The sequence below is a fragment of the Gouania willdenowi genome, chromosome 21, assembly GCF_900634775.1.
Source record: "Gouania willdenowi chromosome 21, fGouWil2.1, whole genome shotgun sequence".
Lineage (NCBI taxonomy): Eukaryota > Metazoa > Chordata > Actinopteri > Blenniiformes > Gobiesocidae > Gouania > Gouania willdenowi.
Genome location: NC_041064.1, coordinates 1,330,176 through 1,353,358, shown reverse-complemented (window position 1 = coordinate 1,353,358; position 23,183 = coordinate 1,330,176). Strand labels below are relative to the sequence as shown.

General features: G+C 37.6%; 2 protein-coding genes across 4 annotated transcripts in view; both read right to left on the bottom strand.

The window, feature by feature from the left end:
* itgb5 (integrin, beta 5) overlaps positions 1 to 1,837 on the bottom strand; it is a 32,345-nt gene extending 30,508 nt beyond the window's left edge. For 2 of the 3 annotated variants that reach the window (XR_003672632.1, XM_028435559.1), the window contains exons 1-2: positions 1,513 to 1,837; positions 806 to 891 (exon numbers count right to left, since the gene is read on the bottom strand). Coding sequence is in view for 1 of the 3 variants with exons in the window: in XM_028435559.1 (XP_028291360.1) it covers positions 806 to 891; positions 1,513 to 1,558 (132 nt within the window). In the remaining 2 variants the exon portion in view is untranslated. The remainder of the gene's footprint in view (positions 1 to 805; positions 892 to 1,512) is intronic. The other variant, XR_003672633.1, reaches the window with a different exon arrangement.
* Positions 1,838 to 3,185: 1,348 nt separating this feature from the next.
* LOC114455052 (RNA-binding protein 44-like) lies at positions 3,186 to 20,127 on the bottom strand. The gene is made up of 15 exons (XM_028436059.1): positions 19,860 to 20,127; positions 18,692 to 18,719; positions 18,511 to 18,617; positions 17,617 to 17,721; positions 17,377 to 17,498; positions 16,425 to 16,561; positions 13,051 to 13,669; positions 12,682 to 12,731; positions 11,303 to 11,434; positions 8,343 to 8,484; positions 7,660 to 7,694; positions 7,528 to 7,567; positions 7,373 to 7,460; positions 5,341 to 5,464; positions 3,186 to 3,310 (listed from the first exon to the last, which is right to left on the bottom strand). The coding sequence occupies exons 1-14, from the start codon at positions 20,125 to 20,127 to the stop codon at positions 5,352 to 5,354; spliced, it is 1,986 nt and encodes a 661-aa protein (XP_028291860.1). The 3' UTR covers positions 3,186 to 3,310; positions 5,341 to 5,351.
* Between the last annotated feature and the right edge of the window lie 3,056 nt (positions 20,128 to 23,183).

Below are 23,183 nucleotides of genomic sequence, written 5' to 3'. Positions count from 1 at the left end.
GCTCCAAAAAACATACATTACAAAAAAATACACCAAACAACAACAAAACTATGAAAATGATTAAAAAAAACACAAAACTAAATATGTATACAAAAAATACACAAAACAACAACAGAAATGCACAAAACTACTATACACAAAATGACTCGAGAATCACTACAATGGCAACAAAAAACAATAATTATACAAAAAATGCACAAAATGCCAACAGAAAGATACAAATATACACATACAATGTATGCATTTTTTTTCTCATGTCTCTCATAGTTGAGGTTTACCATCTTTTTAAGAACTGGCACAATTGGTGTCTGAATAAATACTTTTTTGCACGACTGTAATGACTCAACAAACAAAATAAAAAATATTTATTCAAAAATGCTAAATATGAACAAAGCTGCATTCATTAGCATATAGATTTACTTATGAACAAGTTTTTTTGTCCCCTACAGTACATCACATTGACAGCATGAACAGATGCACCGTGGAGGAAACACCAGCAGTGGCTACACCTTTTTTATTATGATAAACCTCATAAAATAGGTTGTACATGTATTTTATTTGTTTACAGTTAAGTTGAAGTTTTTAAAAATATTTTTAAATAAACGTTTGAGGAATAACTGACAATTGCTTGGTAATTCTTAAGAGTTCTTTCATATTTTGTAACACTATTGATAATAGTTGTTAAACACAAAAGTGTAATTTATCCTTTTACACAATGAAAAAAATTGACAGAATACTCGATTCCAAAACTATTGATAGCAGCAGCAGTGGTCCACAACCAGGTCAGAACATAGACGTCACTGACCTGCTGAGAACACCAGGAGCAGCTCGGGTGGATCAGCAGACACTCCTCACAGGAAGTAGAACTACCACTGGAACACACGTTCAGACCTGACACACACACACACACACACACACATGTTGCAAAGAGATTCCATTACATACATATATACACAAAACAAATATACACATATTTATATATGTACAGTACATATATGTATATACACAGTACAACTATGGACCCAACATATATACACGGTACATACTAGAGTAGGGCAATATATCGAGATTCAAGATATATCAAGTTTTCTATTTTGGGGATAAAGAAATGACAATATATACTTATATTTATATATGTACGGTACATATATAAATATAAGTATATGTAGCGTACATATATCTGTGTCAACCTATGACAACAATTGCAAGAATGGTAAAAAAAACTAAAAACTAGTTTTTGAGGCATTGATGGTTTTGTATTTGTTGTAATTGAGAACCTTTAAGGACGTTTTCAGTTCTAAACCAAACAAAGGCTCAGATCTACTGACAGGTCTGTATCTGGATCAATGACGTCATTAATAATCATCACAGACTGTCAGTAGTTCAGTCTGTTTCAGGCTCCAGACATTAACCATTAGACAGATACCACAGCACACCTTCACCCCCTGGAACCAGGTGTTCCTGGGATTTAAAGGCTGCACTGTGCGCGTGCGTTTTCACCTGTGTGTTTACCTGACACAGAGCTCAGCAGGAGCGCGCACAGTCCCGCCCTCCACATGCTGCTCGCCCCCCAGGCGCGTCCACGCACGCTTTAAACCAAGTGTGTTGTGCTGAGCGCGGGCACGGCCGTGTCAGGCTCCCATGGAAGCGCGCCTCCCGGTTCGATCCGGTAGTCCGGTTCGGTTCAAACTGGAGTGTCGGTGCGCACTGAGGACACACGCATGGCTACAAGTCCGTGCGTGAGACGGGAGCGAGCCGTCGGTAAACAACCACCTTCTCTCCGGTTTGTCCAACGTCCACGTCCCGAGTCTCCGCCCATAGGTGTGACGTCACCCCGTTACTGCCTCCGGTCTGACGCAGGGAGCCGGGTTGCCAAATAACATGATTTACCGTCGGATTTTATTTTATTTAAAAAATGCAATAATGAATCTTGAAAACTAAACTGTAAATGTTTTTACTTGATATTAATAATCACTGATATAAATAGCATTTGTGTTTTAATTGAATTATTGATTTATTCTAATAATCAGAATCAACTTTATTAACCAAGAGTATGAATACACACGAGGAATGTGTCTTGGTGACCTGTGCTCTCAGATAGTGTAACATTAAATAATAAATATCAACTAGAATAAAGAAAATTAAAAAAAGAAACATAAATATAAGAGTAGTTAGACTAATATGTGCAAACTAAATAGAATAACAAGATAATAATAGTAATAACGAAATAAAATAAAAATACAATAATAGTGCATTGATGAGTAGTGCACGTGAACATTTAAATGAAAATATTATGTCCATGAACATTCACAGTGACAGGTTGATCCAGGGTTGTTGACTCACAGGCATCACTGTGGGATGATGAGCATGAGCCTTAAGTCCTAACTGCTCCTCAGAGACGGTTCAATGCAGAGGACACATTTCATATATGTCATAACATACAGTATATGAACAATAAATGCAAAAGCCCCAGTTATAATCTTATTATGATTATTTGTCTGTCAGCAAGATTACGTCACAAGTACTTCAGATTTTGACAAAATTTGAAGCAAAGATAGACTTTAGGCCATGGAAGAATCCGTTAAAGTCTGAAGTGGATTCAGATCAATAAACTGATTCAGGATCAGTTTGAAAAATCTAAAAATTGCTCTTATCACTGGCAAAAAATTAATATCTCAGTTCATTACAGAATCTTAATCTGTTATGTGGAGTTGGTTCCTCATTTAATCCACCGAGGTTTATCCAGATTGGATTAAGATTTCATCAAGATTTTTAATTAAAAAAATTTAATAAAAAAAAAACTTAAATGGGTGTGTCCCTACATTTGGAACTACTGTATGTTATTAATAGGGATATAAATTGCTTCCAAGCCTTTAAATAGTGAATTCTCAATGTATAAACTTACTCAAACACTGTTATATTATACAAACTTTACTTATTGTGAGGATTGCAGAGCTAAAGGTAGAACTCTAGGTGTGTGGTTGAAAGCCTCCTTTGAACTCCACTGACATGAAGGACTGTGAATAAATGCAGGAATGTGGACGAACTGCTCATAAAACCATCAAACAAAGATGAAAGGCTCATTTTAAAGACACAAAAAGGCTTTTTTTAATAGTCAGGCAGTAAAACGTGCAAATAAAAAAATCAAACCACAAACAAAAAAGGCTCGTCAGTGTCGTTTTCCTTCCTCTATGAACAACAGGAGTCTGTTTCTCTGAAACAATAGATTAAAAAAAGAAAAACTCTCAACGGCCTGATCAGGAATCATCTTCATCGCTGGAGCTTCATCTTCAATTGAATCCGTCTCTACCTGAGACGAGAACCACAGGCATCATTTCAGCTTTATATATATTTATGAAATATAAATATATATAAAAAAACTGTGTGGAAGCATGGCGGAGGGAAAGTGCTTTACCTGTTGGTGCATCACTTCAACTGGTGACGTTTTAATGCTGCCACTGATTGGTTTCTATTGAGCTTTTCTGTTGGTTTTTATTTCATCGTTTGACAATAATTTCACAATACATTTTGAAAAAGTCTTTTACGGAGTTCCTTCAGCTTTAGTCAAATTACATTCAACACTTTTTATTGCCATTTGAAATTAAATTTAAAACCAACTTCACAGTAAACACAATTAGGGGAAAAACACCACATCAAGATCATAGGGTGCAGAATCACTATCATAGGGTGCAGAATCACTATCATAGGGTGCAGAATCACTATCATAGGGTGCAGAATCACTATCATAGGGTGCAGAATCACTATCATAGGGTGCAGAATCACTATCATAGGGTGCAGAATCACTATCATAGGGTGCAGACAGCAGGACAAAACCAGATCGGTGCCGTGGCACAGCGGAGACGTATCCAGTGTAAACCCCCAGTTAGGGTAAAATTTTCTAGTGTCTAGTGCTGACGTACAACTGGTGGCCCCCCAAATAAACACAAAATGACAGTAAAATACACACCAAAAAAAAAAACTAGACTAAAAAAATCTAAATCACTCCAAAAACACCAGAGGACTACAAAAATAGCCAGAATCTATAAAACAATAATAATAATAAAAAAAATAATAAAAGCCATTAATAAAAATCTTTCTTGGACAGGCAATTTTAATTAAATTTACATTTTCCCATGTTGTTTATACATTTAAAAAAACCAAAAAAAAACAAATGATACCATTTATTTTGAAAATTGAGACAAATTACAATCATCATACTAATGTGGTAAAATTTAAGACTTGAAACATTGGTTTAAGACATTTTAATGAGAATTAAGGCCTTATTTTTAGATTAATGAATTATTTGAAGAAATCAAAAAGACTTTTTAAAGATGTGCAGGAACCCTGTTTTACAGTGTTTCAGTTCTGTCCAACGTGATCTGAATGTAAAACACTGTCAGCTTTTGTCCTCAGACTGGGAACAACACTCGTAACTATAGCAACAGAAAACTGGCTGTTACTTCACTCGGAGAACAACATGGACAACATCTCACTAAGTGTGGAGGAATAGAAAAAGATCATGATGTAGTGTCATAATTAGTTTAAACTGGCAAATAATGGACATGACAAATGGTGAATGTGGTTAAAATGGTAAAAAAAAAATCATCATGAAATATAGTGAAGAGAGGTTAAAAGTGACAATAATGGGTCAATATGTGTGACATTAGGTGTAAAAGTGGTGGAAAGGGTTTATAAGTGATGAACATGTCTGGAAAGTGAAAAAATGTGGTGTAGAAGTGTCAGAAATGGGAGTAAAGTAGCAAAAATACATTAAAAGGAGCAAAAATATGACAAGAAAAAGTGATAGAAACACGTTAAAATATTGAAATATGGTGAGTTTGGTGAAGTTGTAGAAAAATGGGAAAAATAAGAAAAAATGGGCTCAATTTGTTCAGCAAATTTTATTGAAGTTGAAGTTACTTGAAGGCATATGGTGACACCCCCCCCTGTGTCTCGTGACCCAAAAAGGGATCCTGACACAAAGGTTGAAAACCCCTGCTCTAATAAACTGTTAGTCTGTATACTGGTTATACAGGATTTCTGTACTGTCATCATTATTTATTTTAGTTTTATTATTTATCTTATTTTTTTGTACAGTAATGTGTGCACTTGTATTTAATCCTTGTTTAATAGTCTTTTACTTCATTATTTGTCTCTGTTTGTTTAGCATTTATTATTTGTAATATTTCTTGAGCCTCTGGGACGAAAGTAAATTCCCCCTGGGATAAATAAAGTACTTTTGACTCCAATCTTAGTTGAGTTGAAGCTGTACCGCCCCCTGCTGGCTTCATCTATGTATTACACTAAAGGTAAGAACATGAACGTGTGTGAACATCTCACCTGTGGAACCATCAGTGGTGATGAAGGTCAGATGATCCTCCATCTCTGCTCCCAGTGTGCTGTGGAGGCTGGAGATACTCCTCAGCATCAAACCAGGCCTCAGAGACACTGAGATCCTCACAGCCTGACACACACACACACACACACACACACACACACACACACACACACACACACACACACACACACACACACACACACACACACACACACACACACACACACACACACACACACACACACACACACACACACACACACACACACACACACACACACACACACACCATCAGTATTGTGACAACAAAATAAACAGATCTGTGCTCAATACCAGTGTTTATGAAAAAGGGGGTACATGTACCCCTAGGGGTACGTGATGGCACTACATGGGCCATCATAAAGAGGGGGGAAATTAACAAATTAAAGTATTACAAATATGGGGTTTCGTAATATTTATTTTAAAGAAAAAAAAATGATAATTCTAAATATTACCAGCAACTCACAAAATAACAGACACTAAATGAGGGAGAAATACACAACATCACTACAAAATACACAAATATAACAAGAAAAACATACAAAACGACACCACAAACACACACAGAATAATTTAAATAATACCAGCAACACACACAAATGACCACAAAAACACACAAAAAATAAGAAAAAGATCCTGAAAAATAAAAAGAACAAAATACACAAAACTATGATATAAATGATGATTAAAAGATGAAGTGAAAATATAAAGGTCAGAGCTGGTCCCACATCAGGAGGGAGACGACAGGAAACAATACTATAGAAATAAATCTATTCAGGAGGAACTAAATAGATAGATAGATAGATAGATAGATAGATACTTTATTCATCTCCAAGAGAAATTCACAGTTCCAGCAGCTTACAGGTATGGGAACACAGGGGCATGCAGGGAAAGTACAATGTAGAAATTTAAAAATTTAAAAATTAAGAAAAAAATTTAAAACAGTGCAAAGAAAGTACTAAGGTAAAATATAATGGTATAATATCGAAATACAGTATAGTGTGTGCCAGTCCAGTTGAAGTGCAGTTGTGCAGATGACAGTGTGCAAGATACAGTAGATGTGTGTGTGTGATAAAGTGCGTGTGTGACAGAGTGTGCATGGTGTGATTAGCATTAAGTCCAGTGTTCTATGGTTGATTTTATCGCCCCCCCCCAGAGTTGTTAAAGAGCCGCATGGCGTGGGGGAGGAACGATTTCCTCAGTCTGTCAGTGGAGCAGGACAGTGACAGCAGTCTGTCACTGAAGCTGCTCCTAAATACTGTATTCTGAGCAAAATGTTGTAGTTGAACATAAGGGGGAGCTTTCAGAAATAAGAGAAAAGTGTATTTGAGCTAAAACAGTTTAAGAAACACTGCTCTATATGTCTGTCAGTAACTGACAGTCTGTCAGTTACTGACAGCCTGTCAGACTTTGTTATAAATTAAGAATACGTTTTTAATAAAAGTCTGTCTCTGTAACGTGTCAGTGGAACCAGTATCACTGATAAACCTTATCATTAAAACTAAAATGCATTATAATTTACTAATATTAATAAAGAGGATTATTTTAACAATCGAGATTATTTCTAGAAAAGATGAAATAATTCCTTCATATCCACTCGTACAATACTCTACTCGTTTCAAACTCCAACTTCGTCACTAATGGTCCTGATACCAACTATTTACAGATATCTATTTTTTACAGCTCTTCACTTATGGAAAAAATTACCTAAAAGACATGTCAACTTTATGTATATTTAAAAATGCTTTAAAATCATATTTTATTATGTATTTGTTGGTGTAATGAAAATGTTTTTCATATAATGTTTCTGTATGTTTTTAATTGTCCTTAATTTCTTTCTGTTCTTACAGGTACTAAAATCTTGCTTTTTATTATGAACCCCAGGAAGATTAGCGACCACCACGGTGGAAGCTAACGGGAATCCAATAAACAAACAGACAGACAGACAGACAGACAGACAGACAGACAGACAGACAGACAGACAAACAGACGTACACACGGACTGACTCATGTTTCCGTCCTGATCCTGGTTGGTTGGCTCTACGTGGTTGCTCGGTTCCTCCTGGTTCTTCTTCTGCTCCTCCTGAGGAAAAATTCACAGACATCACAGACTGATGGACAGACCAGAAGGAGAAGGAGTCTATGCTCACGTCTGTGCTTCCATCAGCTTCTCCTGAAGGATTCTGGGAGCTCCTCAGTTTTAAAAAGATGACACACGACAGCAGCTTCACCAACAACTCATTGACACCAACACGATCATGGATTATTTAATCTAAACATACCTGAGAGAAGCTTTGCTCAGAGTGTCAGTGATGATCTACAGACAGAAAACACAACACAGTTATTATCTGTGATTAGCTTTAGCTTAAGCATGTTCTTCCTTTTTACTGCTGCCCTCAATGTGAGCGTGCACTCAGTGAACGACTCGTTATGCCTGACTTCATTCACGAACCGCGCGCACTCCAAAGGAGCTCATTGGTGTTTATACTCTGCGTGAGCGTGCACCGTCTGCTCACCTGCAGCGCAGAGCGAGAGAGAGAGAGGTGCACTCTGTGGGACGTGACGCTCAGCCGCTCCGTCCAAAATAAGGCCACCCATACGCACTCGCACGGATGCGACGAGAAAATTTTCACTTGCACACACTGAAAAAATACTCACCTATGCAACCATTTGGTCTCAGTCTCAAGCCCTGCATGTAAACCTCAATTCAGGAATAACTATTTCCATGTAAACAAAAAGCAGAACACTTTCAAATGATTTCATTCGGAATAACTTATTTTGAATGAAATTTAAAAAAAAGTTTTAAAAAGATAAACATAAATTAAAATAGATTTGAAATATGAAATGTAAAAGGGAAGTATAGGAAAATAACAGGTTTCATTTATCAATCTACAGACTGTTTAACACAAACCCAAAGTACCCGCACTCCTTACCTTTAACACCATGTTAACACTGTTTATTGTACCTGAGCTGGAACAAAAGAGTCCACACAGAGAGGCTGGAGACCCTCCAGAGGGACCCCAGCCAACACCTGCTCCTTCATGTTCTCCCAGTCTGACTCCAGTCTCTGCAAAACCTTCATCACATCAGCAGGAGGGGCTTCATTCCTGTAGGGACACACGGTTTAGGTCCGACACACGGCCTGGCAATAATTACACCAGGGGTGGAGAACTTTAGATGCGTCTCTGTTCCAATACACCTGGTTGAAAGCAATGTGTTGTTATCAAGCTCTGCAGAAGTAGCTAACCAGCCATTCATTTGATTCAGGTGTGTTGGAGCAGGACACATCGAAAAGTCTCAGGAATCAGGCCCTCAAGGACTGGAGTTCTCCATCCCTGGATTACAGTAATGGCGCGTTCACACCAAACGCGTTGAAAGCATCAAAAGTGGCAGGTTTACATTCACAATATATGGTGGACGAGCTTCTAGGCAGCATCAGAGGTCCTGCCCCTCCTGTGCGGCGCGTTTTGAAGCTTTTCGCGCGGTCGGAGCTTTTGACGTGCGTCTGGCACCTCCAACATGGCCGACACTGGAGTTGGGATTGTTGAACTTTTGGGCCAAGCCAAGCCACTCTCTGGATAACGTAGAGCCAATGAACGGGAGACGGAGGGGGCGTGTTCAGCAAGGAACTCCAAGCTTTATTCTCCATTCACCCACACTTCTCTATAACCCTCTGACATCACACCTAAATACATCCGACCGGAAACACCGCCTTCTCATCACAATAATGTTCCACCACTTCATAGTCACTGGGTGAATTATTAACGTAACTGATCGCCACAATATCATCTATTCTAAGAATACCATCGGCAACAGAGAAGCCCCTCCCATCAACATGCCGAGTAGGGCTGGGCGATATGGCCTTTTATAAATACCGCGATATTTTTAGGCCATGTCACGATACACGATATATATCTCGATATTTTGCATTACCCTTGAATTAACACTTTGATGCACAAAATCACACCAGTATGATGATTCTATATGTCTACATTAAAACATTCTTGATCATACTGCATTAATATATGCCAATTTTAAACTTTCATGCAAAAAAGGGGATATCACAACTAAGTCAAAGTTGACATAACTGTATTTATTAAACAGTGAGTGGCTCAAACATAAAATTGTCAACAGAAAGTGCACGTTCTGTGCAAAATTGTAACAGAGACATTTCAAAACAAGACATTAGTGCAGGATGCAACTCACATGGCATTTCAAAACACAAAATTAAAGTGCACTTTTTGTACATAATGCCACTACAATATTTTAAAACAAATAGTGCCCTTTTGTGCATGTTGTCATTAAGATGACATTTCAAAACAACACTAAATTTAAGTGCACCTTTTGTGCATAATGCCACTAAGATATTAAAAAAAAAAAAAAAAAAAAAAAGTCCACGAGTTTAACGGTATGGTCATTTTCAACACCGCACAGACTACAAGCTGCGATATATCGAGTATATTCGATATATCGCCCAGCCCTAATGCCGAGCATCTTCGACACTGGTGACAAGCGTCTGTATTCAATGAGCACAAACGTCCAACTACGCGCGTGAGGCACAATTTTGACGTCCCAAGCGCGTTTGGTGTGAACGTACCATAATGCTAGTGTGTCACACTGACCAGCAGAGGGCAGCAAAACACCTAAACAATCAGGTTAATAGATTTGGTTCTGGTTTCAGAACCATTAGTATGGACTGGGTTGAAGGTGGTTTCTATACTTTAGTCTAGACTAGGGGTGTGCATATCTGATGATACGATACGCAATTAGCATGTCACAATACGATATATCTCGATATATCCTGATACTAAACAATACGACTTCACCTTTACAAAATGGTGTGAAATACAATTCATTTCATTTTTGTTTAAAACCTAAAGTAAATGTAAGTAACTGTAATTCAAATAATGATATGAAAAACAATGTTTATCTACCTGTCAAATTATATTTTTCAAAAAAGTTTAACTTTTGCTTCTACAACAGATTCTGATTCTGTGAAGTTCTTAAAGTCTTTAATACAAAGTAACCACATATCTATCAAAGTTCCCAGTATGTTTTATGAAAATGAAGGTAAAAGTCATAGAGGAGATGATGCCTTCACTGACACCTAGTGCCACAATTCAACAGATCCAATCAAATGAAGTTTCCTCCAAACATCTGCTTTAAAGTGTTGTTATGGGACCTTTTCCACATCTGTACCGTCACCACCACTGGAACACAGTTAGAGGTTGTCCAGAAAATGTTTTTACAGAATATCAGTGACATAAAGTAATGAGTTAAAACTAATATTATTTTCAAGCTCTAATCACAGCGGCCTAATAACAAGCTACAAACCAGTCGATAACTAGTGTCAACTAATCCTGAAACCAGAAACTGATATATTGCAATATTTATCAATCCAAAAAATGACCAAATCAATTTTTTTAATCATGTTTTTAACCAAAAAAATGTCGCTAACTTTAGCATAGCACGTATACTCGCAGTCACAGCTTTAGCCTTATTTACATAAAACATACTGGGAACTTTGATAGATATATGTGGTTACTTTGTATTAAAGAATTTAAGAACTTCACAGAATCAGAATCTGTTGTAAAAGCAAAAGTTTAACTTTTTTTGAAAAATATAATTTAACACTTTGATAAACATACCACTTGTTTTTTTATATTGGTACTTGAATTACAGATAGTTACATTTAGTTGTTCTCGCAAGTTTAAAAAAAAAAAAAAAACTTGTAAAGGTGAAGTTTGTAATTATTGGTATCACAATATATCGTGATGTATATCATATTGTTTAGTATCAGGATATATTGTACAGTGACATGCAAATTGTGACTCGTATGACATGGTAATGTACGGCCCTATCCCACAGTAGATCAAAGTGAGGCGTGTGTGGTTCCTGATGGAACAGGAAGTGACGTGCGCTCACTGCGGGTGATGCTGGAGCTCCTCAGCAGACGAGCAGAAGCTTCCAGAGCAGTGCTGTTTGCACATGACAAACTGCAGAGTCAGCAGACTGAGCTCGGCCTGCTGTGCACGCTGCTCGCTCACAGCACGCTCTCTGAGGGTAAAGAGAGAAAACTTTTTAACGCTGCTCTCCTCATCTTTCTGTTTACACGACACAAGATGTTTTCTTGTCATTTTCATATTGTAAACACACATTAATCCATTATTTTGGCTCTGATCTGTTCTGAATGTGTCCGTTAATGCTCCAATCACAGTTTAATCATTATTTTCGGTCTCATGTTGCTGCTACTCCACTAATCCACTCAGATCATCTACATGAGCTCAGATCTGATCGTAGCGTACGATGAAATGGTCAAACGCACGTATGAACGTTTAATAAATGAGGGCGATTATCAGGAATAGGGTTGGGCACCACAAAGATTTTTTTTTTTTGGTTCCTAAATGCCTGCACTAGTTTGTTTCTGTGGTTTGTATTACTCCGCCCTGCATGCTCTGTTTACGCGAGTTTGTCTAAAGGTGACGTGATGACTGTGGGAACAGAGTGTATGCGTGTGTGTGTCTGTCTGCCGCTGATGGGAGAGAGAGCGCTGATCACTTCTTCTCTGGCCGTATGATAAACAGCTTTTACAGTTTAAATCATCAACTTACGGAGTTCCTAAAAGATGAGTTTACCCAGAATGTAGGCGTATTCAAAAAGTTACCAGCTTTAACTTAGCCCTGGCAAATTCAACAGGTCCTGGTCCTGGCTGCAGACCTCTGGGTAAATTGAGAAAGTGTAGTACAGCCCTCCGCTGCAGCTGTCTCACAGAGGGAGGGGCTACTGCCTCGGCTCTACAGACAGTGACGGAGTTGTCGCTTGAAGTCGCTTTAAAAAATTGAAATTTTTCAACTATGAGCGACTATGTTGTGCAGGACGTAGTCGCCAGAATTATAATAATCATCCTCAACTAGAACTATTTATTGATTTGTCACATGACTGTTCCAGGGTTTGAGTTTGTTTTATTTAGTTTCACATCTACCTGTAGCTCTATGTTTTTTACACTGATGACAACTTGTTGTTTTATTTCAGAAAGTTTCACTTTTACAGTTGCAGTTGGGGACCTTTGTAATTGAATACTTTAGTTACATTACACCAACCAAATTAAATTATATCAACTAAGTGAATTAATAAAAATAACCTGTGTAAAGGCTTTTTCAAATGAATAAATTCTCCTGTGAAAAATGTGACTTGTCGACCTGCACAACTCAAAGAATCAGAATTGAGAATCGGAATCGTTAAAATCCAAACAATAACCAACCCTAGGAATACAAAAAACAAATAATCGTCTAACCAACATTTACCTGGCGTTCTTCTCCTTTTGTAGTAACAACCGTCTGAGTTTGAGAAATTCCTGAAATGTGGAAAACAGAGGTCATTTCCTGTTTCTATAGTAATATTCAACGTTACTGATGGCAATTTGACAAACAACTTGCTTAATTAAAGGTGAGAACTGCAATAAATGAAAAGCATCTCCTTTTCTGTCTGTTTCATATTTTTTTCCAACCTTGAAGATGAATCTTTGTTTTTCACACTTCACAAACTATAAATTTGTCTTTGAGACTGGGAAGAAGCTCCACCCCCTAGTTATTCATTTAGTTTCAAGTAGTGAGAAGTTGAACCATTGTTTTGGTCTAAAACTGAATCTGTCCATCACTCGTTTAATTTCTCACCTCTGCGATGTGGTCCAGGTCTGAACTGAGGACCACCGTGTTGAAGTGCTTGTCCACGGTTTCCGGTTTAGGGGTCTGGGTGCTGATGGTGCTGGGTGGGGTCTGGGTGCTGATGGTGCTGGGTGGGGTCTTGGTGCTGATGGTGCTGGGTGGGGTCTTGGTGCTGGGTGGGGTCTGGGTGCTGATGGTGGTGGGTGGGGTCTGGGTGCTGATGGTGCTGGGTGGGGTCTTGGTGCTGATGGTGGTGGGTGGGGTCTGGGTGCTGATGGTGGTGGGTGGGGTCTTGGTGCTGATGGTGGTGGGTGGGGTCTGGGTGCTGATGGTGCTGGGTGGGGTCTTGGTGCTGATGGTGGTGGGTGGGGTCTGGGTGCTGATTGTGGTGGTGGGGGGCGTCGACTTCTGGCTGATAACGTGGGACAGAGAGCGCTCTCTCATCAGGTCGTCTCCAGTCACATACACCAGGATGCTGCCGTCATTCACCGGAACGTCCCGGAAGCCTTTGGCCTGAGCTTCAAGGTTTCGGCTGGTTTCACCATCAACGTTCACGTCACGTCGCCCCTCCATCAGGGGCGTGTCCATCAGGGGCGTCTCTTTACGAACACGTTTACTCGTTGAAACGCTGCCAATCAGAGTGTCAACATCAAGCTGTGCACAATATAATAAGTCATTTTATCTAAAAGCGCCTTTTGGGCCACCAAAGGACACTTAAAAACTGAATAAAAACAGTGCAAAACATATAAAATACAACAAAGAAAAGAAAAAAAGAACAATGTAGGAGAAATTATGGCATGAGAATTACAGCTTTATGAACGTTATGAGCTGAAACACTGACATAATCACAGCTTTAGTTTTAAGGCACATCAAATATTCCAAAATAACATTTCACTGCAACACTGTCAAGTTTGTCGTCTTTCTTTACCTTTATCCCAAATATTAGAAAGAAGTTTAGTCATTTTGCTGTTAATTTTAACCACTAAATATTTTTTGTCAATTGTTCCCATCAACTCTATCTTTTTAAAGTGACAAAAACTAGATTATGACTAATCAAAATATATATTTTTGTCAACCAACAAAAACAAGAATATGATTTCATCACATCAATAACATCCAATAATAGGTTGATCAATGAGAATTTTTTTTTTTTTTTAAAAATACATCAACTCTAATAAAGTATATTTTAGTCGACTAAAATGTAATTTCGTCAACAAGAACTAAAATAGTGCTGATAACTACATTAATACTAAAACTAAGTTGCATTTTAGTCAAAAGACCATGACTTTAGCCATAGTAGTGAGCACAAATCTGAATACTTTATTCTAGATATTATATATATATATATAACAGTGTTATTCTATAGTCACTGTTAATATTAATAACAATGCTAAACATAACTGTAAATTAAACAAGTTAAGACATTTTAGAGTGCATACATTTAGCTGAAAAACAGAATAGAATATATGAAAAATAGAATACCTAAAAGATAAATTAATAAAGGTGTGTATTAATGCTAGGTGTAGCGGTTAGAAAGAAACCCGTTCACTGTATTTTTAAACTCTTTCCAACCATCGCTACATCAGGCTTTGGGATTATTTCTGTAGCTACTTAGTTAAAGCATTAAAACGAGTTAAACACTGGTGAATTAGATAGATTAACAAACACTACCGTGCTAATGCTAATGCTAGCGCAGCTAGCTACATTATCGCACTTACCGTTCGTCCCGCTCACTTCCTATTCGACGGAACCGTGACTGTTCAATCAGCCAATCAGATGCACGCAAACGAATGGAAGCGAAAGAGAAAAATCACGTGCTTCACCTGCCGTCGGTAACCGTGGTTACCATGGTTGAGTTACCACAGTGAGTTGACTGTTCATAAATAATAACGTTATAAAAGTCGCATTAAAAAACTAAAACGGAACTTCAAATAATATAGGTGTTTGAGATATTAACGTATTATATAATGCATAATATAGAACAAATCCATATCATTATATTATTATTATTATTATTATTATTATTAATAGAAAATGTTTTCAGCTTTTTATTGCAGTTTTTCTTGTGTTGCTAAATTAAATTAAAAAAAAATAAATAAATGCAGAAACAATACAATACACAGCAAGGATACTTAAAGTGTAAATCCACCTAAAATCACTTTTTTCTGCTGAATCAATATATGATCAGGTATGAACCAATGTAGTTTATTGATCCTAGTCCCACTCTTCACATTTCAGAAAACCAAAGTATTAATATTAGCAAAAAGGAAGATTATGACAGTAATGATACTAACAAATAATATACACCAGGTTGACCATATTTTGATTTCCAATCAAGAGACACTTGGGCCGACCTCGGCGTACTCAAAATGCAGTCCACGTTTTCTTGAACTTACCTTGTGACAGCAAAATATAATAAATGTATCAATATAAATATAATACACATATTGTCCATAAGAGTTCTCTGTTTATAACAAATCTGAAAATCAGTGGTGATTCAAGTTAATCACCTTTATTATACATTATAATAATCTGTTCTTATAAAACATCTCAGATAAACCTTAAAATCTCCTCCTAGAAATAAAACTATAACAAAAAACTATTTGCTTACATAACAGTAAATAATCATTAAATATAAACTTTTAAATGAAATCCACCAGTATTTGGACTCTGAAGCTCTCTTTCTATTTTCCTCGTGTGATGATTTTGTCAAAACAAAGCAACATTTTTAATGATTCAGTCACATGTGACTAAAAATAGCGTAATGAACCATATTGGCTTTAAAGAGCAACTTCATAACCTCCATAACCTGGTGGAATTTATCAGATAGAACAAATATTATCTGAGTTACAGTCTATTATATTAACATGTTCCATGACATGCATTCAGGGTCCATGGGAAACCTGGATAATTTCAATAATTTGTAAAATATACTGGGACAAGACGTGGAAAGAGAACATGTCTGGGTAAAACCGGACGTATGGCCACCCTAGTATATAAATACATACAGCCCAAATGTTCATAATAATGAGAAGTAAAATAAACACAAAAGAACACGTATTGGGTGGAAGGAAAGCTCTGGTTCTGGGGACAGGAGCCTGGACAGACTTCACAGGTTGTGTAGCAGCAGCAGGTGAACACACACTTCCCACTGTAGACGATGCTAGAAAAGACTTCTCAGCATTACCCCAAACTTACTTTGTCTAACGCACACAGACACACACTCGTCTGTGCTGTCTGAGAGAGACGGGGCGGGGCAAAGAGAAGTTAGTAACAGCTCTGAGAATGAGAGTTTTAGCATTAAAAAGATATTTAGATTAATTTCCCTGTTATAGTAAAGGTAGTAACAACCTGTGTGTGTGTGTGTGTGTGTGTGCGCTCACTGGGGAACGAGGCGTTGCCTTGATGCAGAACATTTCAGCTCCATGTCTGCAGAGACGCTCAAAGGTAACGTCACATCTGTCTGTGAAGGGGTGGTCCTTCCACTCTGGGTCTGCCAGGACAGCCAATCACTGCTCACCTAAGACAGAGAGAAGACCAATAATATGTTGTCATCTTAACGTGCAACTCATACTAACACACTACTCATTACACCAAACACCATATTTTAACCTATTTGTCACTTTTTCTTGCCATATTTTTGCTCCTTTTAATTTATTTTTGATACATTTCTCCCATTTCTGACACTTCTACATCACATTTTAATGCCTTTTCTACACATTTTTTCCACTTTCCAGACATGTTCAGCACTTATAAACCCTTTCCACCACTTTTACACCTAATGTCACATATGTTGACCTATTATTGTCACTTTTAACCTCTTTTCATCAGATTTCATGGTTACTTTTGCCAATTTAACCACATTAACCATTTATCATGCCATTATTTGCCAGTTCGAACTAATTGTTAAAATATTCACACTTTGAACCCTTTTTACCACTTTTTCAGTCTGTTTTTATCCACTCTAATTTACAACTTTTAACCAATTTCTGTGCTTTTTAAAATCTCATTTCACCTCCTTTTCCACCATTTTTGGTCACTTTGAACCATTTTATTAGTGATTAAAACCAGGATTTCCATCTTTAAGATGACTATAATAATAATAATAAATGTTCCTGGATAACAGTGGATATTATTCAGATGAATAAATAAATGTGGTTATCACAGATTCATAGAACAATGGACCATCATTTTACTGACTTTATGGATGGAATACTGTTCCCTTTGCTGTTCTGTCTGTTGTACATGAACTAATTGTCTTCCATCCATGTCATTTATTACTATTACTGAGTCCAATGATCTGATGAAACAAAGTCACATGATTGAAGCTCCCACCTGAGTCTGTTGAAGGCTCGTCCACTGGGGGGGGGCGTCTCCTCTGCAGTGAGGATGAACACTGTGTGGAGGTGAGCTCACAGCGCTCCAACCTTCTCTGACCACAGCAGGAAGCACCGGCCCTTTAATGATTGGTAGAGGTGGTTACAGTCCCTGACAGCTGATTGGATATGAGCAGCACTGATCCACTCGCTAAGGTTGTTGTTTCTAATCATTACTGAAATAAACAAGTGTTCTCACAGTGGAGCTCGTGCACGGGTGCAGGCGTACGTTTCACATACACCAGGCCGTTAGACAACTCCAGACCAGGATGTCTGGTCAGAAACTCCAGGAATCCTCCTTCATCTACAGACATTACATCAGAATAACAGCATCAGGTCTATCTGTACAGCAACATCCACTGTATGCAGACATGGAGCACAGAGGAGGAGCAGTTCGAGCAGTATTTTTAACCTTAGGGTGAGGACCACATGTGGGGTCACCTGGAATTAAAATGGGGCCACCAAGAATGTCTACTAAAGTAAAAAAAACTGCTTAAAATTATAGTTACATTTTTTTTAATTATTACTTTTTCAAATCATCACATCACAAACAATAAATATCAGATAAGACGCACGTACGTTAGAGCAGAGCATATATCCAGATTCAAGATATATCAAGTTTTATATTTTGGGGATATAAAAACATTACGTTATCGCCGATATACAGTATATATATATATATATATATATATATGCCATTCCATTTTAAAATACTTGTTTCAGGAGTGGCTGCTTATTCTACTTCTCAGAACAAAATAGAAAGCACAGTTTGATGGATTTCTGAGTGTGTCCTAACTCAGACCTTCACCTAAACAAACCACACTACACAACTCACTCACACGTGCTGTCTCTTAGAGGAGAAACAGACTCAAGTGTTACATATTGTGCAGCTGTTTTTGTTCATAAATGTGTCTGTGTGGCATTTGGATAATCAAATTTAACCCAGATTTATATTTCAGGTCAGACTTTACATGAAATAAAAAATAAACAAGATTTATATTGTATATCGCCATTCTGAGAATAAATATTGATATATAAGTTTTGGTCCACATTGCCCAGCCCTAGCGTGCGTGTGCGTGCGCGTGTGTGTTACTCAGGATGATTCTCCTGTCCCCCGGGGGCAGGGCCAGGTACCAGCCCAGCAGTTTAGAGTTGGTCAGCTCCAGGTACCAATGAGCAGACACCAGCTCCAACACAGACCTGAGGGATTCAAACAGCGACCGTCTGTTGGTGCTCAGTGTGAGCGTCACTCTGTGCAGGGCGTCACCTCTTACCTCTCCAGGTACAACAGCCGAGTCACGTCTGCAGAGAACAAACTAAATCAGACTAATCAGGAGAGGGCAGACTCCTTGCTTTAAATAAGACATCATTACATTCAAGTTAAATAAATGTATATTTTTTGGTGGTAAGAATTCTGTTCTATAAAATTTAAATACTACAATGTGAATTGAAACTTGATTTAATTTCCATTTAAAGCATCGGTTCTCAACCTGTTCAGGCCGAGACCCCCAAAGTAATGGTCCCAGATAGTGGGAACCCCCACTGTAGCTGAAGGTGGTTGAACACAGACGTGAACATTGAAGAACAATCATGTGGAAAGTGGAAAAAATGTGCAGAAAAAGGCATTGAAATGTGATGTAGAAGTATCAGAAATGGGAGTAATGTAGCAAAAATACATTAAAAGGACCAAAAATATGTGAATAAAAAGTGATGAAAATAGATTAAAATATGTAAAGTGTGGTGTAGTTGCAGAAAAAGGGTAAAAAAAAAAAAAAAGCAAAAATGGGCTCAAATTGTAAAAAAAAAAAAAAAAATACTCTTAGTTTCTTAAAGGCATCTGGCGACCTCTCCTCCCAGTGTCTCGCAACCCCAAATGATGTCAAAACCCCAGGGCCGGCTTTTCCGCCAGGCAACCCAGGCGGCCGCCTCGGGCACCATCTGCTGGAGAGGCACCAAATTGCACCCCCACCCCCTTTTTAAATAATAATTTAAAAAATATAATAAATGTCAAACACACCCTTTACAATCACTGTTTCTTTTAATTAAATCATATTAAAAATCTGTAACTATACCTGCTAATCTTCTGTCCATATTTATATTTATTTTATTTTAATTCTTGTTCTATTTTATATAATTCTATTGTGTTGTTAACACATTGTGTTCTTTAGTTTTAATATTTGTGTCATTGACTAGAAAAACCAAACAGGAAAGTAGAAATTTCCTTGTACTGAAACTTTTACATTTTATAAATATTTTGATGTTATTTATTAATCCTATGATGTTCAGGGAACTGCTTCATCTTTTTACTGACACTTAGTGGTCTGTAAGAAAATGTAGTTAGTAAATCTTTTTTGTACTAAATAAGTCATCAGCAACTAATCCTTTTAATTCTCTATTTGACTTTATTTTATTTAAATTGTTTTAATTCCCAGTAATATTCACCTGCAGCTCTAGCCTCCATCCCGGGGCTGGAGCTCAGCGGGGACATGGAGCACTTGTAGCCGCAGCAGAGCGCTGCTGGCCGGTCGTAGGGAGCTTGGAAATGCTGGTCCGGGACAACGGCTTGTAGCAGGACCCAGTGGCCGTAGACCGAAGCTGGGCATTGAACCGTGGCCCGCCCTGGGCCGGTGTCCGTGAATTCGTTCTCAGACAGATTCGGAGCCGGGTTACAAACACAGTTCAAACCGTTCCTGCGGTGATTGTGCGCCATGACACCTTTAAAGATGGCGGCTGCACCGGAAGTGCGCCCTGTTCAGTGCACGGGATTCTCACTATTTTTTCAATAAAGTTTTAACGTTTAAACTAATATACTAACGCTGATGCAATGGTTTAAAAGTTATTTAAATGCATTAACGATGTTTACAAAATGTTTTCTCAACCACACAGTCAGTCCTACAGTTTTAAAGGTCTACCTACGTAGTTAGCAGTGGTGGCTAACAAGTGTCTGAAAGAAATATCTTATATTCACCCTATTTCTGAGGTACTACTGTACTTACGTTCATTACAAATTTGAATTAAAAAATGTAACTTTTACTGCACCCATTATGAAGAAGGGGTGTCAAACTCAATTTCTGCGTGACAAATATTAACCAGCCAAAGCGTCCGATATGGAAAGGCTAGAAAAAAATTACAACTGAAACTTCATTTATGTCTTACATAATCACAGAATTCAGTTCCGTATCTCATTATCCAATTCAACTCCACATGGGCCTATGAGGAGGCTCAGATCTTGCAAATTACAATTGTCTATAAACAACCTCTTTATTTTTTAAAAACCCTGCAGTTTATACCAAAAAAAACTCAACAGAATTAATATACATTAAATTGCAAATGTTTGGAAATTTAAAAAAAGTCGGGCCTATACTTTAGATAAAGCTGCTTTCTGTTCGGCCCTGGAACCAAAATTAAAGAAAAACCCCAGTGGTTCCCAAACTTTCCTGAACCCCTTCAGACATTTCACCTGAAGCCTGTACCTCTACTCCTGCACACAAAAAACATAATAACGTAATGCAGTGTTTTTCAACCTTGGGGTTGTGACCCCATGTGCTGTCGCCTGGATTTCAAATGGGGTCCCTTGAAGTCTAATTATTTATAACAATGAAAAAAACTTACTCAAATTAATTCTTAAAATGTTTTGAATATTATTTTTTTTTAAATTATAACACCACACACAAAACAATTTGAAACAACTGTATTTTTTCCAATTTCTGAAATAGTTCAAATAAAATGCAGTATTGAATTGTCTGAGCTGTCACATCACTTTGTGCACTAACAACAAACATTATTAAAAGCTAATTCTATAAGTCTCTTGAGACGCTACAGTTTGTGATATTAAAATGGTGACACAAAAAATATGGGGCACACATAATGTAGCCCTACAGTGAAATTTATCTCTGAATTTTACCTATCCTGTTGAGGAACAATATATAATAAGAATACAAAAGAATAATAATCTGTAACCAATGGATACTCTTACATCAGCTAATGTGTAATTTACAATGCATAGAGGCTTCTGACTGCTGGTCAATTTTTATTGTAGTTTCCAATTGTTTTTTTTTCATTCATGTACACCCATGACAATTTGTGTACCTCTGGGGGTACCCATACCCCACTTTGGGAACCTGGGCTCTAAAGGAACACTGATGTCTCTTAAGAATATAATAAGTTTCACTTCTCGTATAAAATGTTCCCACACGTGTTAAATCTAGAAAGTTAAATGTAATATGTTGAACATGTATAAGGGTAATTCTTTTTTGTGACTAACTATTCATTTGTCTTTCTTTAAATCACATAATAAACCAACAGTATGGTCTCCTCTCTACTTTATACTGTATGTTTACATTAAAGGTAACACAGGCTCAGGTAAACTTTATTTGTTCTTCCCATGTACCTTTATGCTTTTCTCCTTTAAAAAAAAATCTGATAAATTTTGACATAGTAGTTGCTTTATTGTATGAGGACAAATGGTCAATAGTTCTGAGCAAGTTTTCATACAATTTTAATGTTTGGAAAGTTGGAAATGGTGCCAGTGGATCATTAACTTCAACTTCCTGTTCAAACGTGTTTGTACTTTAAAGAAAAATGAAAAATATATAAGTTGCTTCATATGAGTCGGTTCTCATTTTAAATTATTTGTGGCGATTTTAATATAAATCTCAGAATAAAGTTGCTTGTAGTGCCACGGGGGGGCACCAGGGGGCAGAAGATCAGCAGAGGGCTGAATGCAGCAGGGTTTGAGCTGATGATGTAATAAACCTTCATAATGTACGTATCACAAATTATTAGCACAACATTACAGAGCGAGCTGCTCCATTCCCTATTATTTATGAGTTAGTGAACTCTGCTGAATAATTCAAAATAGAATAATGGACTTTCTTTTTCTCTCCTGCTCAGTGACCCAGATCATTGTGTGTGTGTGTGTGTGTGTGTGTGTGTGTGTGTGTGTGTGTGTGTGTGTGTGTGTGTGTGTGTGTGTGTGCTTGAATGGATTTGAAGGTTAAAAGCACAACAGGATCAATAATACACTCCCAGGCTTTCAGCGCTCACATCATTCACTGCACAGTGAAAAGTTTCCATGACCCATATTTAACATTTGAGGTTTGTTAGTAGACAGTGAAGCAGAGAAGAAGAGCTCTTCTAAGGAACCTTTACTCTCCCTTAAACGGTGCCCTGACACGCTCTGGTGGTCCTTAGGAGAGCTCTTCTTCTCTGCTTCATTGTCTACGACCAAACCTCAGAGTTGGAACTGTCACTCCCTGTGATCACAGCTGTTTTTATCCTCTTTCTGTAAACAAAAGAGGTTTACATCAACATCTTTAACTATTCCTGGTATTTTTAGAACAAGTTGTCATCGTTACTAAAAAGCTGCTAAATTATGTAAAAATCAGGCTGAATGTTTCACTTCAATAGAAAACAATGGGATGTTTATAGGCAGTGTGACATCATCAATCATGTGGCTCCTCTGATTGAGAGGTTGGGGGTTCGATCCCGGTCTATGTGTTGCAGTGTCCTTGGGCAAGACACTGAACCCCAAGTTGCTCCCAGTGGTTGACTAGCGCCTGTCCCACTGGTGTGTGAATGAGCTGATACAGTATGTAAAGCACTTTGTGACCTCGGTCTGTGAAAGGTGTTATATTAATAAATATTATAAGATGGAGGAACGCAGGCTCTAAAACTGTAAAGTAGTCCTATTTTAAAATGCAATGAATATGGTCAAAATAATGTGTTTAGATGATCTAATAAGGACATTTAGAAGGTTTGAAGCCA

Coding starts and splice junctions, on each gene's coding strand:
- LOC114455052 (XM_028436059.1), bottom strand. CDS start 20,127: ATGGCGCACAATCACCGCAGGAACGGTTTGAACTGTGTTTGTAACCCG. Junction 18,720..19,859: donor GATGGAGGCTAGAGCTGCAG/GTGAATATTACT, acceptor TGTTCTCTGCAG/ACGTGACTCGGCTGTTGTAC. Junction 16,562..17,376: donor CGAGCCTTCAACAGACTCAG/GTGGGAGCTTCA, acceptor TCTCTGTCTTAG/GTGAGCAGTGATTGGCTGTC.